Raw genomic sequence first — 14,776 nt, forward strand, 5'->3', positions numbered from 1 at the left:
CACCGTTGCAATGGTCCCCAATTCAAGGTTTCCCTCATGATGAATCATCTTGTGGTCCATTGCAGTTGTTTAAACAAAACAGTTCCATCAGATTATCCAGTATGGCAACAATCCAATGATATTGAGACTGAAAACAAGAATAAGCCACCCGAAAGGACAAGAATTCGCCGTTCCCCGCAATATCAAACTCTCCCGCAACCTCGGGAGAGGCCCACTAAACTAGGGGAAAGCCTATGCCCCAGTTTCGGCCCCCCCCCTTCCCCCCCTTCCCCCCCCCTTTCCCCATTTTTCCTTTTTGGTTCGAGAGAAGTAGGGTACTCTGCTGGTTTTCAGTCTATCATACCATATCTCTTGTTCCTTGCTCTGAACCTTCGGAGTAGTGTGACCCTGCTTCATCAGACGGAGCACAAATTTCCTGAACAGTTTAGGGTAGGTCTTCGATTTGGGCTGGAAAGCACCTATACATGAAGCCTAGCAAACAGGAGCTATTTATCCCTTCTCATCGGCTCGGAAAAATACTGGCATCTCATGGCTACTACTGTGGATAGCGCTCCGTTGATTGTTGATGAAGGAGCGTGATGATGATCCGCTGCATGCGCTCTCAAGATTGCGCCGCCAGGATCGCGATGGTCCCGTTCTCCTGAACGAGCAACTTTTAAATCAACGTCTCAATAATGTGAGAAAGTCCCTTTACGAGGATAATTTCTCTGATATCTCGTTGTCCGCTCCCCTTGGTTGGGTTCTGCTATTGGAAATTTCCAACCTCTCGATCAGATCCAAGGCCATCTCGATCACAACCTCTGCAAAATGGACGTGCGCATTTTGTAAGGGACGGTTCCTAGTTAGGTTATTCGATTCGGATCTAACAATCCTTGCAGCATCATTGGCCTTGTCACACCTGATATGCTCGAGTCCAGCACCCGGGACACACACATCTTCTTATCTGCCTTCTGTCTGCTTCCTTCGATTTCCCTTTCTTTGGTATCCCCAACACCCATGAAAAGGTACGTTCCATAACCCTCTGTTCCTGCGTGGACCACAAGATCCAGAGAGTAAACATGCCGACCATTTCTCAACATACGCTCGAGGATATATGGGTCTCAATTTCAGCGATACAGCCAATCATGAAGAAAAAAAGCACATCAAGCACATTGAAGCCGAGTCGCGCGGAGCCCTGATTGAAGAAGATGATCGGTGATCATATCAAGCCGGTGAACTCCCAAGCAGAACATGCATGAACGCCAACGTGCAATGCAATGAATTTACGGCGCAATGAGAACCTTGCGCGCACACAACAACTTGTTCTTGAAATAGGAAGTCTCGCACTGCATATCAAATCTGACTGTCAAAATCATACTATTGACGTATTTGCTAATATCCAAACCTATGTGACTTTTTCCAAAAGAGATTCCTAATTTTCCTTCCCATGATACCCATCCCACAATGCAAGATACATACAGAAACAATAGAAGAACCCCCAATACCAAAACTACATAATTCATTCCGCCGCGGGGAAATTCACCCATTCGGAAAAGTCCATGCTCCCCGTATTCATTTGCAAGTGCTGCTCGACTGGGAACAGGCTTCCCCCAAATTCGGGGTCACTGAAGAGCTGCTCGGAAAACGGCATCATGTTAGGCAGCGGTTGCGGAGCAATGTGCTGGTGCTGGTGTTGCTGGGGATCGAGCTGGTCTCCGTCCGTTAGGAGTCCTTGTGGCACAGAGGGCGTGGGGGGGCCGAGGAGTCGGTTAATGACTTCGAAGCAGCGGGTCGCAAAGCGGTTTGTGCCAAGGGAGGGGTTGGTTAAGAGGGATTTTGTGGTTTCGATGTCCTGGAGCCAGGAGGCGGCTTCTGGGTTTGAGGGGTCGGTCATTAGGAAGACTATGGGGATCAAGCCTGCTTGGAAGAGGAAGTAGCTATTTTTCTAGTGTTAGATGTCATTCTAGTGAAGTGTTAGGAATGGAGGGATACACACAGCATATACCATGCCCCAAGTCTTGTGCACATATGGTTCGCCATGTACTCTGAGATGGAGGAGATGGTCAAACGCGCGTTCTGAAGACAGCGAAATCGGCACTCCGTCTCGAAGGGATCTTCGGATCCTGAATCCGGGGTGCCTGGACCGCTGCCGCTAAGTGGGGCCCAGCGTCTAGCGGCCCAGCGGAGTAGGATTGGTCTGTAGATCAGAATGGTGAGGTTCCAGTTTCGCCATAGCAGGCGATTGCGCACGAGTGCAAGAGAGTCCGGGTCTGGATTGGTTGGCTGCATGGGGAGAGGCAACTGCGGGTGTTGAAGGTAGGATGGAAGACTGTTGTACCATTCTTCGATGGGTTTTTGCAGGTTCAAAGTGTCTTCTGGGGTAAGGCTGGGGCTTGAGATGAGGCGTTGGTAGACGTTGTTGGTAAGAAGGTGGAAGCTGGCCTGGGCAATTAAGCCAGAGTAAATGGTTGGGCCGGGCGATTCGGCCGGTAGGGTTGTTGTTGTGGGAGTCAAGTCCTTTGATGTGTCAGTTAAAGCAGTTTCATTTTGTTGCGTGTTGGTTGCAAATACCTCTTCGTGGATATTTCGAACCTGCTTCGCATCCATGACACTATCCTCTGGGAGTAGGATCGGTCTTCCGAATGTTTTAGCTGCGCCGCTGTCGAAGATGAAAACTCCCCACCATAATCTTCTGCGAATTTCTCTTTGGAGGAGACTGATCTTCCACCCAGGGAACTCCTTGTGAAGACCTAAGCTCATGGCCATTCGAACTGCTAGACCAAGGTAGTTCCATCCAGTGTTGGGCTTGTTCCGTTTCTGTGCATAATTGCTCAGTAACAATAACCCTTGCACCAATGTCAAATTGCCAGTCTCAAACACAGATGCCTGCTGCAAGTATCCTCTGGCTTCTTGGTAGAATGTGATATCTAGGTCTGAGCTGTCATCGCCGATGCACCAGGCTCCAAGAGCTAGTATCGTGTTTAAGAGGATGTGCCAGGCGTTACCGTGCGGGCGTAGAGATGGGTCATTAAACTGCATCCGGAAGGTAGGCTCGTGGATAAATGGATAGCTCGTGTGATAGTTGAGGAAGAAAGCGTCGATAAACGCTTGTTCAATCAGCCCAGATGGGGCACTTTCCAGAAGCTGTGCTTTGAGAGGCACGCCTCCTGACCTTGCCGAGCGAACAGGAATATTCAGGTCAAATCCATGATCAAAAAGTGCTCGCAGTGGTACGACACTTGAAGACGCTCCTGTGATCTATGTGTCAGTTTGGGGGGGAAGCAAAATTCATAATGGACATTGAACAGGACTAACCAAAGTAGCCAGCTCCTTCGGGCTTGATAGACAGCGCAGCCATTCCGTCCGTCAAATCGCCTAGCGTAATTTCTTTTTCAGCCCAGTCAAAGCCATCGGCTTGCTGTGGGAGAGCCTCTGGTGCTGGCTCGGCCCGTTCTGGCTCATGCTTGGGGGTTGAATGCCTTGAAGAGGACTTAGATGAGGGGGCCCTTGGAACCTCGGGGTTTTGCAAAAGAGAACGGAGTGTGGCATCCAGATCACCACCTGGGAAAAGCCTTCCCAAGGCAGTTTCAAATGAGTGTAGGCGATCTTCAACATGGGTCAAGTGTCTGAAGTGGTTAATTCAGTCTTATCTTCCAATGCAAAAATGACTCTTTTCAGTTCCGGTCACTTACTGCCGAGTCAGAGGACTTCTGCTGACTTTGGGGCTGTATACACATTCTTTATTCAGCTGTCGACATTGCAGACAAACTGGTCGCTCTTTTGAGCACTATGATATCCGGGTTAAATGGGCCAAGGCCTGCAGATATTTAATACAAGAAGGCACTTACTCTTGACTTGCGCAAGCGGCATTCGTCGCACTGTTTAAACAGTTAGACTTCAGCTCTGGCATTTTATACCTCAGCTACATGCAGACAGATCAATACATACAGCAAATGAATGGGAATCACGAGTGCTAGTCATCTTTATCGAGATAAGTTGGATGTCTCGTATCTTTTATCCAATGCGCTGAGATCAAACCATAAAACGGCAGTCATCTGTATAAACAGTTAGCCAATGTATTTGATGTATCGGTCAGAAAATGCTTCACAGCCAGATCCCCACATCGGGTATCATATATAGCACATACGCATGGTATGGCTGGGATGCGTATACACATGGCGGTGTGAAAGTGATCTCTAGAATGGAAAATGTACTCACGATCGGCGCTAAAGCACAGCCTCTTGCAATGCGATGGACAAGATGTATCCATCGCTCCTCTCGATGGTGGGGAAAACAGTCAGGTGATGCGTGCAGAAAACTCACATTGATGCCTTAGGCACACATGCTATTTGGGATTTTGATCGCAGCCCATGTTGACAGCTTTGTATGTGATTTCAAAAGTCCAATGTAGTGTAACGTGCAGATTGACTCGTACTAACTGCATCAACCAATATTTAAAACACAAGGTGCGAATGCTAAGAGGGTCGAATGCAACAGGAACTATATATGGCATTTGGCATACAAGCATCTTTCGGAGAACCTTTTTTTCTTTGAAAGATTTCACTTAAACATAGCCGAAGAGAATCAAAAGTAAATAGCACATTGTTTTAAATTTATTCTCCAGAGAAATAAATCGAGGAACAGCAGGAAAATTCCATCCTATGCAATATCATCCTGATGTCCTATGTCTTGGCAAAGCTGGATACCGGAGGGGCCAATCACAAGCTGGAGACATTTTTTCTCGACCTCATCACCACGACTCGATCAGCAGCAACACTTCCAAACAAATTCTTAATAACTGGAAAGGAAAAGAACCGAGTTCAACCTAGCAAATCTTCAATTTGCTTGGAACAAAGTACAGCATCGATCTCTGAATCGAGGCGCAATCATGCCCTCTCAACCCCCACTACCGCCCCTCCTCGCTTCATATGTATCAAATCTGCCCGATTCATCTTTGACACTAGTCTCCTCTACCCTCGGTGCAACTTCAAACTGGCTGGTCCTGAGATTTCTTTATGCTGCGCTGAGCGTACCAAGCCCCAACGCGGCATTTGGCTCAGATGTGCTGCACAATGGCATCAGGAAGAAAGTGGTGCTGGTGAGCTTCATGCGGAGTTATGAGTTCTGGAGGACTGAGGCGAAGCGCTTGGTAAGTGTAGCCAACAGAGTGACTAATGTTTGAATTTGGAACATGCGTTGGTGTTCAATTTCTCATTATATTCACGTATTGATACATACTTTTGATCGACATCACTAACCAAATTTATAGGGCCTTGACCTTGCGCGTCTGGCAGATAAGCAGCAATTTGCATTCATAGATGGCCTGTCAGAGCTGTTCTACGCACCACAAGCCACAGCCACTCCTTCCAGTATCTCACCGGCTGGTTTGGGAAGCAGTCCACGCAAAACGCTCCCAATGAGGTCTCCACCAGGTGCTGTACCTGGCAGATCATCACCGGCGGCGGTGGTAACAGCCACGGGAGTGAGGGGAAATGTGACGCCGAGGCAAGCTGAACCTGGGATTGCAAAGAAGATCCATTTCTCTGGCCGTGGTCTCGCCTCTCTCGACGCACTGGAGAATGACATTTTAACAGTGATTGAACTTCAGAAGAGCTCAATGGAGGATGGCGATGAGCTTCTCCTCATAATAGATCAGCCTGACCTGCTCCTTGCTGCGACCGGTCCAAGTATGGGAATTGGAGCTACAGAGATGTCGGAGTGGATCACAGCGCTGCAGCAGGTAAGGCCTTATCACTCCCCGATAGGCTAAATCAAGATTTATGTTTACGACGGGGCTGACTAATGTTTGACAGAATGCACATGCTACGGTTTTGACGTTAGCTATGGATGCCCCATTAATACACAATGCATCTCCATCGGGAGGGCAGTTAGCTACGCCCATAGAGACCGAACATGCGGCACTTATTATTGGGCTGGCGCACCGGGCTCGGTCGGTCATGCAGCTCCGCACTTTGGATACTGGAGCCGCAAAAGACGTGAGCGGGGTACTGAGGATCAGCCGAGGCGGTGGTCTGAACATGAGTGAAGAAGAGACCCTGGAGGAGCGAGAGGCGTTGTACTTCATTCAACGGGATGGCGGTGTCAAGGTGTTTGGTCGTGGAGAATCATGATCCTAGGCTGTAGACTATGGGTTGGATGTTCACGGGAGCCACGAGCTAATCAAGTACAGTCATTGAATCAGGTCCAATTCAAGTCTGTGTCTTTTCAACCGAATAGCCTCGTGCAAAGTAAAGCAGACCATGAAATGGTAGGAAGAGTCTTCACATTGTATCTGTCATGACATGGGATATTCGCCAGCCATAAACGAAAAAAAGGAAATTCATTCACGCTTTCCCAGGGTTTTATATCCAGCTCCTTCCCGTAGAAAGGAACCCCTCAACGAAACTTTTCCCATCGCCTCACAAGTTCTACTTTGTCATCCTTGGCGTGGCAAAGAGAACCAACGTGATCGACAGTTGCACACACACCAACTCCATGGGAAAGCGATAAGAGTCCGGAACTGCCATTGCATTTCGAGTAATGCTATCCCGTAATGCTAATTCATGTCATGCCAGGATCCCTCCCCTCATTCCTATTCCAGCCTCTCCGATAACGAAAACGCGACGCCGAGCGGACGAAAAAGGGAATCTAGTTGGTGACGGGGCCACGGGCACCCTTGGGGGCACCGGTCTGGAAGCCGTTCTGGAAGCGGCGGTGGACATCGCGCAGGGAGCGCATGCGGCCGGTGCCGGTGGTCTTGCGGCGCTTAGCCTTCTCACCCCAGTTGACTGTTCGAAAGAAAAATCCATGTAAGCCAGAGTTCTCGACTTGGTGTCCAAATTCCAAATAATGGCCACCGTTCACATCACCAACTTTCTCGGGAGGGGTATTTGCGTACACTTGCGGGTCTTGGCAGCAGGGTAGCCGCAGTTGGCACAAGTCGACTTCTGGATGTGGAAAGACCGCTTGCCTGTTGAGTCGTAGATATCACCAGTTAGCCCTTGTTCTTGCTAGGTTGTGTGGTTGTCTTCGCCGTAATCGCTAATTCCGTCTTTTGATGTAGAAATTTGCGACTGCGGGTCGGATGGATAGGATCGTGAAAAATAGGTGTAATACATACCACAACGACGGCACAGAGTGTGCGTCTTGTTGTGGCGCTTTCCGAAGCTCGAGGTACCCTTAGCTGTGGCGGTTGTTAGTTTGAAGTTATTCGACACTGCGGAGGATCGCGGTGCGATGTTTCGACATCAGACGTACTCATCTTGAATTATGGAACTATAGAGGAGGATATATGTTAGTAAATTGACGGGAACGAAGTGAGCAGTGGTGAAAGGACCGGCATGCGGACGTACCTGGCAATTCCGTTGAAGGGGCTGGTTGTCGGGTCGTCGTCGCTAAGCGTCTCGAAACTTGCCCAAGATCTGGCGATTGTGCTCTAAGCGAGTGCGTTAGTCAGTCACGTGGACCCGTCAGGGCTTGTCCAGATCCCGTGATTGACTAGCCCTCATTGGAATTGAATGGTCCGTGCTGATATCAAATCACGTGACGAATTACTGTCTTAAAAATCCGGGCAATTGTAGAGTCGTGGACAACATTGATTCATATTGATTCAAATTAATTGATGCGTATTGCTTAAGATGGGCACTTTAAACCACAGCAAGAGAGGTAAAAACGAAATGTTGGAATGTGCATTAGTTCACTTTTAAAATAGCACATCAAGAGGGTATTTTAGTACGTCCGAACGCCCATGCAAGTAGTATAAGGAGAAAATCATCAGAATCAATATTTCCCTATGAAGTTCGCCATAGGATCATCGGCAGCCAAACGGCTCCGCTTGTATGATTCAAATTCCTCCTCTGTAACGCCTGACTTCAATTCTTCCAGCGTCCGCTTTTTCCCATTGGCACTGGAATCCTGCTCTTGCTCCTTGCCATCGGCTTGTTTAGACTCGTGAGAGAGATCCATATTTTTGTCATTATCGTCAACTGCCCCAGTCATCAGCAGCATGTTGCCTTCTTCCTCAAAGGCCTTCTTTCCATCTTCCCCTGTACAGTAGCTGTTCTTCACAGTGGAATAGCAGCACGCATATCCCCATTTGAATTGATACCACCAGCTACCGAAGACCGAAGTGTGATTGTTGATCATCACGTCTTCCGGGTACTTGGATTTGGTTGCGTTCTTGGGCGCGCCCTTGATGGCACCGCTTTCGTCATATTCAATGAATCGCTCATTTTCAACGACCATCGTCTCTCGCAGGGCACTTGGTTTTGAGTACTCTCCACCACCGTATTTGTCTAGGAGAGCTTTGCGATGCGCTTCACGCTTAGCTTCACTATCAACCATCTCTTTCCTTCGGAGAACTTCTCCAGATGTCGGATTGGCCTGAATATGTAGTTGAGTGAGACCCTTCTCTTGTGACTCCCACGCATATTTTTGTGCTTTCTCGAACTCCGCAGCATCGCCTGAAGCACGGACGAAATTCTCCTCTGCGACAAGTGCAGCGGCCTGATCATCTTGTGCGCCCATGTCCACCATTCGGCGAGTCTTCGGGTCGTATTTGGCGGAATCAAGGTCCAAGTTGAGCAAGTATTTGGCGGTATCTTCTCGAATACGTAGGTTGCGGGTCGCGGTACTCTGTTGTCGTCCCATGTCGGATTCTTCGGCGTAACGGATATCCGAATCAGGGGCTTCATCGCCATCTTCACCGGCTTGTAGTTTCTTGAGATTAGAATCATCCTTCGCCATTCGCTTAAGGGCCTCCATCTCTTCATATTCCTCGACGACCTGGCGATATTCGGTGGCATCATAGCCGTTCCACCTGTCTCTTTTGGCGTCCCACCCCATATCGACCTTCTGGAGAAGTTCGTCTGCTTGAATATCCTTTCCAGTCCATTTGGCACCGTGCTTTCGGGGTCGACTCAAACACTCTTTGGTTTTGTGTGTCATTGCGCCGCAATTTTCACATGCGCCTTTGCGGTATTTGGTGGCCGCTGGACCCGCACGCTTTCCTCGATCATACCATTTTGACTGATCAGGAATGGCCTTCTGAAGGCGTTGATGCTCCAGGTAATCATTATTTGTCTCATCATCCACGTAGAATGGCTTTTTCGAAATGAAGGATGGAATGTACTCGTTGGGCGTTTTAGACGCCACATCCGCGGGTTTTCGTGACATGACTGGTTGATTTAATGGAGAAGGGGAGGGGTTTGAGTAGGAAAGAAAGGAGAACAAGTGAGGAAGTAGATCAAGCCAGCTGTAGCTCTCTCCTGTTTTAGGATGAAAGATGATCAAGTTGCGCCAGGCCTGTGCTTCGCGGGTGGAGAGGCACAAAACACGTGACCAGGCGTTATCTCGCGTTTTCATGGACATACCTCGGTCGAGTTCTCTCAACCATCCCTAGTGTAATACCAAAAAGGACAGACTTGCGACAGGCGGCGTGAACCATTCACCATTCGAAATGTTGCTGTGGCTTCTGGTCACCACAAACCAAAGCGATGGAACCATTCCGTGTGCGTCTCAACTATATCGATCACTACCAGGCAACCGCGTCGGAGTTGGATCCTCCACTACCTTTTCGTTATGAGGTCTCGGAAAAACATTTCAGGCCCAAGGTGCCTGTAATTCGAATATTTGGAGCCACCGAGACAGGCCAGAGAGTTTGCGTACATGTTCACGGCGCATTTCCATACCTCTACATCGAATATAATGGGTCCTTGGCTCCAGAAGATGGTTAGTGATAGTCATTGATGAACTGATTGGGCGACTTACCAAAACTGTAGTAAACTCTGCAATCCGAACTCTTCATCTATCAATTGATCACGCTCTTGCGGTCAGCTTTCGCCGAAATGCATATGATCGAAGGACAGCGTTTGTGGCGCACATTACCTTGGTGAAAGGAGTTCCGTTCTACGGATACCACGTGGGATGGCGGTTCTTTTTCAAGATTTACCTTTTGAGCCCCTTCCACATAACTCGCCTGGTCGATCTTCTGCACCAGGGAGCTGTAATGAAACGTCCGCTTCAACCTTACGAGGCACATGTGCAATACATCCCGCAATGGATGTATGACTACAATTTGTACGGATGTGCAACCATGAGCTGCAGTCAAGTCAAGTTCAGAGCACCAGTACCTGAGTATCTCGAGCTAAGCAATCTAGCCCACCGCTGGCACGATCGCTCAATCCTACCGGAGAGCATACTTGATCACCCTGCATTACAGAAACAGAGCAATTGCGCGCTGGAGGTTGATGTCTGTGTTCAAGATATCCTCAACCGTCTTGATGTAAAGGAACGACCTTTACACCAGGATTTCACCGAGCTTTTGAAACCTGTTGCGGTTAACGAGCGGCTCGTCCCTAGCATGGCTGGACTGTGGCAGGATGAAACTCGCAGACGCAAGAAGAAGATGGGCATCACTGATTTTGGAAGCACTCCTTATGGACCCGAGGAATTGGTTTCAATGTCTGCGGATCCAAGAAATCAGTCGAGGGGTGGTTGGGTACACGAGGAAGAATTTAGAGAGATGGCATCTCAGCTTGCCGCTAATGAGAAGCACGAAGATCATAACAAAGAAACAACATTTGGGACATTCTTGGATCACGATGATCATGCCAAAATCGTCAAGACTGCGTTGGATAGTGTCGAGGACTTCTTTCCTGACAAAATCAATACTTTGACTTTTGATAGCAGCCGTTCCCAGGAATCAGCCCAGAATCAATTACCGGAAATCTCGGTTGATGAGGGTCTCGCTTTGTCATCTCAAGCTGGACAGTATTACTCGGACTCTGATCAAGCAGGGGACTCATCGGGAGGGGGAACCGAACAAGAGCCTGAATCAAAACAAAACTCGCTGGGGGACAGCTTTTATGATGAGGTCTTTGACGAAATGCCCTTTCCAGATGTGGCTGCACTTATGGAGCCTGCGGAAACCAATAACCCTACATCCACTACGCATGGTGTCTGCAATGAACGACATTCTGCAGGCCTAGAAACAAGGCCCGGAGACCAGAGTCAGGGCAAAACTGTAGCCTCTAAAAGACAACACTTCGAAACTCTCGATTCCCAGTATTCGCCTACTAAAAGACCTAGACAAATGGCCAAACATGGCTTGTCTGACGGACAATTGGAATCACCTAACTCACTGAAGTATCAGCAAAATGACAAACAAAAAAGTGTCTCTTTTGACAGCAAATTGGATGCGCACGCAGAAACCCCATCATCGGAGCCAAAATCATCTTCCTCACAGAGGACAGTCCGTCCAAAGGCGCATAGTTACACCAGAGGTTTGAAATTCCCGGTAGTCAAGGACCCCAATGATCCTCTGACCATTTTGCGCTACAGCCAAGATGAGGCAAACCCCTCAAGAAAGGACTCCGAGTCATCTCAGCCCTTTCTGAGTTCCTTCTCTTCTGGAGGTGCCACGGAATTGCCAGGCAAAACTAGTGAAATCCAGAGTTTCTCAGAGCTACGGTCATCTGCAACAGTAATGGGCCCAGCCTCTCTTGATTCATATCTCGCCGAGACCATGAAAAACATTCATCAGTCATTCAATTTTACACCAAACACATCATTACGTTGCTTCAGATTTGCCAGCCCAACCTCCAGCGAAGTTAGTTCGACAATCAACAAATATGGTCGTCCTTCCGTTGTATACCAGAAAGCATTCTACAGTGATGAAACGGATGTGCCTGAGCGACCAAGAGAATATGGCGGCAGAGAATTTCGGCTTGAGAGCAACACCATCCACTATCTACCCGAATTTGACCCAAACCCAGAGGTATCTGCAATGCTTGGTGAGCAGATACCAACAACATACGACCGAGATCAGCAAGAAATTGTTGATCAGAAACTCCGGGAAGGCTGCACTGCCAGGGTCTGGGAGTTTGCACCTGTTCCTCCAAGCCGGTCGGAAGTAATACGGTGGTTTGAAGACTTAGAAGCCTCGCAAGTGTCTGACCAAAAAGCCGCCCCTATCATGCCCGCTAAAAAAAAATCCGATCTTCTCTCGCAGATCGAGGGCCCCACACAGAAGAACGCACATGGCTTCAAATACTCACAGCATGGAGTGTCCACTAGCGTTGAACACCAAGCTCAGCACATGAGCACAATGAGTTTAGAAGTGCATGTGAACACGCGCGGAATTCTTCTACCCAACCCGGAAGAGGATGAGATCACTTCCTTGTTCTGGTGCATTCAATCCGAAGATGAGGATGTTGAGGTCAACAGTCATCTTCCCGGAGTCCATGTTGGGATGGTTTATCATGGCGAAGGCGAGAGGCCGGAAGCCAAAATTTCCAAGGCGTTAACAATTGACGTCGAATGTGAGCCTACGGAATTGGACCTGATCAACCGACTCATAGACCTTGTCCGGTACTACGATCCGGACATCATCACGGGTTACGAGGTTCATAACGCGTCCTGGGGATATGTGATTGAGCGTGCGCGCAAGAAGTACGACTTTGACATCTGCGAGGAGCTCTCAAGGACTAAATCCCAATCTAATGGACGATTTGGGAAAGAGGCAGATTCTTGGGGGTTCAATAACTCATCGTCCATTCGTATCACCGGGCGACACATGTTCAACATCTGGCGCGCTATGAAGGGCGAGCTGAACCTGCTACAGTACACTATGGAGAACGTCGTCTTTCATATCTTACATCGCCGAATCCCTCACTATTCCCCCAGAGATCTGACACAATGGTACCAAAGCGGCAAGCCACGCAATCTCCTCAAAGTTGTGGAATATTTCACTTCTCGTGTTCAGCTTAATCTGGAAATTCTCGAGGCCAGCGAACTAACACCGAGGACAAGTGAGCAGGCCAGATTGCTGGGCATTGATTTCGCCTCCGTGATCTCTCGGGGATCCCAGTTCAAAGTTGAGTCTCTGATGTTCCGAATTGCGAAGCCAGAGAACTTCCTGCTCGTCTCGCCAAGCAGAAAGCAGGTCGGACAGCAGAACGCATTAGAATGCTTGCCCCTGGTCCTGGAACCGCAAAGTGACTTCTACACTAGCCCACTTCTGGTGCTCGATTTCCAGTCACTGTACCCAAGTGTCATGATCGCTTACAACTACTGCTACTCGACCTTCCTGGGTAGAGCAATGCACTGGCGTGGGCGAGATAAAATGGGGTTCATGGATTACAAGCGACAGCCTAGGCTACTCGAGTTACTAAAAGACAAGATCAACATCTCACCAAATGGTATGATGTACGCGAAGCAGGAAGCGCGTCAGTCGCTGTTAGCCAAGATGCTTTCTGAGATACTAGAAACCCGCGTGATGGTCAAGAACGGCATGAAAGCCGACAAAGACGACAAGGTCTTGCAACGGCTTCTGAACAACAGACAGCTAGCGCTTAAGTTGATTGCAAACGTCACATACGGCTACACATCCGCCTCATTCTCGGGCCGAATGCCATGTGCCGAGATCGCAGACAGCATCGTCCAGACTGGACGAGAAACCCTCGAAAAGGCCATCGCCTTCATCCACTCAATCGAACGCTGGGGCGCCGAAGTCGTCTACGGCGACACCGACAGTCTATTCGTCCATCTAAAAGGCCGCACTCGGGACCAAGCCTTCGACATCGGCGAAGAAATCGCCCAAGCAGTAACCGACCTGAACCCCCGACCGATCAAACTAAAATTCGAAAAAGTCTACCACCCCTGCATCCTGCTCGCCAAGAAACGCTACGTAGGCTTCAAATACGAGCACCGTAACCAACAAGAGCCCGAGTTCGACGCAAAGGGCATCGAAACCGTCCGTCGAGACGGCACACCCGCCGAACAAAAAATCGAAGAAAAAGCCCTCAAAATCCTCTTCCGCACCGCAGACCTGTCCCAAGTGAAATCCTACTTCCAGCGCCAATGCGCAAAGATCATGCAAGGCCGCATCTCCATCCAAGATTTCTGCTTCGCTCGCGAAGTCCGGCTGGGTACGTACTCCGAGCGCAGCCTACCCGCCGGCGCCATGATAAGCACCAAACGCATGATGGAAGATCCGCGCTCGGAGCCGCAGACCGGCGAGCGCGTGCCGTACGTTGTTGTCACCGGCGCGCCTGGGTCAAGACTTATTGATCGGTGCGTTGCGCCGCAGACGCTTCTGCATGACGCGCAGCTTGAGATTGATGCGGAGTATTACATTACAAAGAATATTATTCCACCGCTGGAGAGGATTTTTAATCTTGTTGGTGCGAATGTGCGTCAGTGGTATGATGAGATGCCGAGGGTGCAGCGGATTCGGCGGGTTGAGGGGTCAGCGCTTGCGAGGCCGAATTCTCGTGCTGGTGTGGCTCCCAGGAAGACTCTTGAGTCGTATATGCGCTCATCGTCGTGTGTTGTTTGTCGGGCGAAATTGTCCGATGCTGCTGTGCCTGTGTGTGGGGATTGTCTGCAGAAGCCACATATTACATTGCTTGATGTTGTTTCGCGGCTGCAGAGGGCGGAGAAGAGAGTCGTTGATTTGGAAGCTATCTGTCGCTCTTGTATGGGTGTTTCTCCCGGTGACGAGGTTAGCTGTGATAGTTTGGATTGCCCTGTCTTCTACTCACGGACCAGGGACGCTGCTAATTGGGGACACTCCAGGGCTGTGTTGGAGCCCGTGGTTGAACTACTGGAACGGAAGGGGGATGATGGATTGGATTGGTAGCATTTTGGAAACATGATGTTTTGAAGCAATTGGAGTTTTGGCTTGGATATACCCCACGGACTCTGATGATGTTTAGTTCTACGAACTGGAGGGAAATGCGACCTTCCAATTTTGTTCGCATCAGAGCCAACTAAGTCAAAACGCTGGTCTGCAATC

At 49.2% G+C, this 14,776-nt stretch overlaps 5 protein-coding genes across 5 annotated transcripts; 2 read left to right on the plus strand and 3 right to left on the minus strand.

Moving 5' to 3' along the window:
* Positions 1-1,498: 1,498 nt before the first annotated feature.
* On the minus strand, positions 1,499-4,249 carry Pdw03_5834 (Fungal transcriptional regulatory protein, N-terminal; the record flags this gene model as incomplete). The annotated part of the gene is made up of 9 exons (XM_066101178.1): positions 1,499-1,916; positions 1,976-2,496; positions 2,551-3,230; positions 3,295-3,605; positions 3,672-3,766; positions 3,828-3,857; positions 3,928-3,960; positions 4,018-4,034; positions 4,198-4,249. The coding sequence occupies 9 exons, from the start codon at positions 4,247-4,249 to the stop codon at positions 1,499-1,501; spliced, it is 2,157 nt and encodes a 718-aa protein (XP_065958118.1).
* A 618-nt stretch (positions 4,250-4,867) lies between these two features.
* Pdw03_5835 (elongator complex protein 6) lies at positions 4,868-6,110 on the plus strand (the record flags this gene model as incomplete). Its single annotated transcript, XM_014682826.1, has 3 exons — positions 4,868-5,128; positions 5,249-5,719; positions 5,793-6,110. The coding sequence occupies 3 exons, from the start codon at positions 4,868-4,870 to the stop codon at positions 6,108-6,110; spliced, it is 1,050 nt and encodes a 349-aa protein (XP_014538312.1).
* Positions 6,111-6,627: 517 nt separating this feature from the next.
* On the minus strand, positions 6,628-7,240 carry Pdw03_5836 (60S ribosomal protein eL37; the record flags this gene model as incomplete). The annotated part of the gene is made up of 4 exons (XM_014682827.1): positions 6,628-6,767; positions 6,878-6,949; positions 7,100-7,162; positions 7,237-7,240. The coding sequence occupies 4 exons, from the start codon at positions 7,238-7,240 to the stop codon at positions 6,628-6,630; spliced, it is 279 nt and encodes a 92-aa protein (XP_014538313.1).
* Positions 7,241-7,758: 518 nt separating this feature from the next.
* Pdw03_5837 (Pre-mRNA-splicing factor slu7) lies at positions 7,759-9,153 on the minus strand (the record flags this gene model as incomplete). The annotated part of the gene is made up of 1 exon (XM_014682828.1): positions 7,759-9,153. One exon carries the CDS (start codon positions 9,151-9,153, stop codon positions 7,759-7,761), a length of 1,395 nt encoding a protein of 464 aa, XP_014538314.1.
* A 320-nt stretch (positions 9,154-9,473) lies between these two features.
* On the plus strand, positions 9,474-14,620 carry Pdw03_5838 (DNA polymerase; the record flags this gene model as incomplete). The annotated part of the gene is made up of 2 exons (XM_014682829.1): positions 9,474-9,708; positions 9,759-14,620. 2 exons carry the CDS (start codon positions 9,474-9,476, stop codon positions 14,618-14,620), a joined length of 5,097 nt encoding a protein of 1,698 aa, XP_014538315.1.
* Positions 14,621-14,776: the final 156 nt, after the last annotated feature.

Source organism: Penicillium digitatum, chromosome 6 (genome assembly GCF_016767815.1).
Source record: "Penicillium digitatum chromosome 6, complete sequence".
In the NCBI taxonomy this organism is placed as follows: Eukaryota; Fungi; Ascomycota; class Eurotiomycetes; order Eurotiales; family Aspergillaceae; genus Penicillium; species Penicillium digitatum.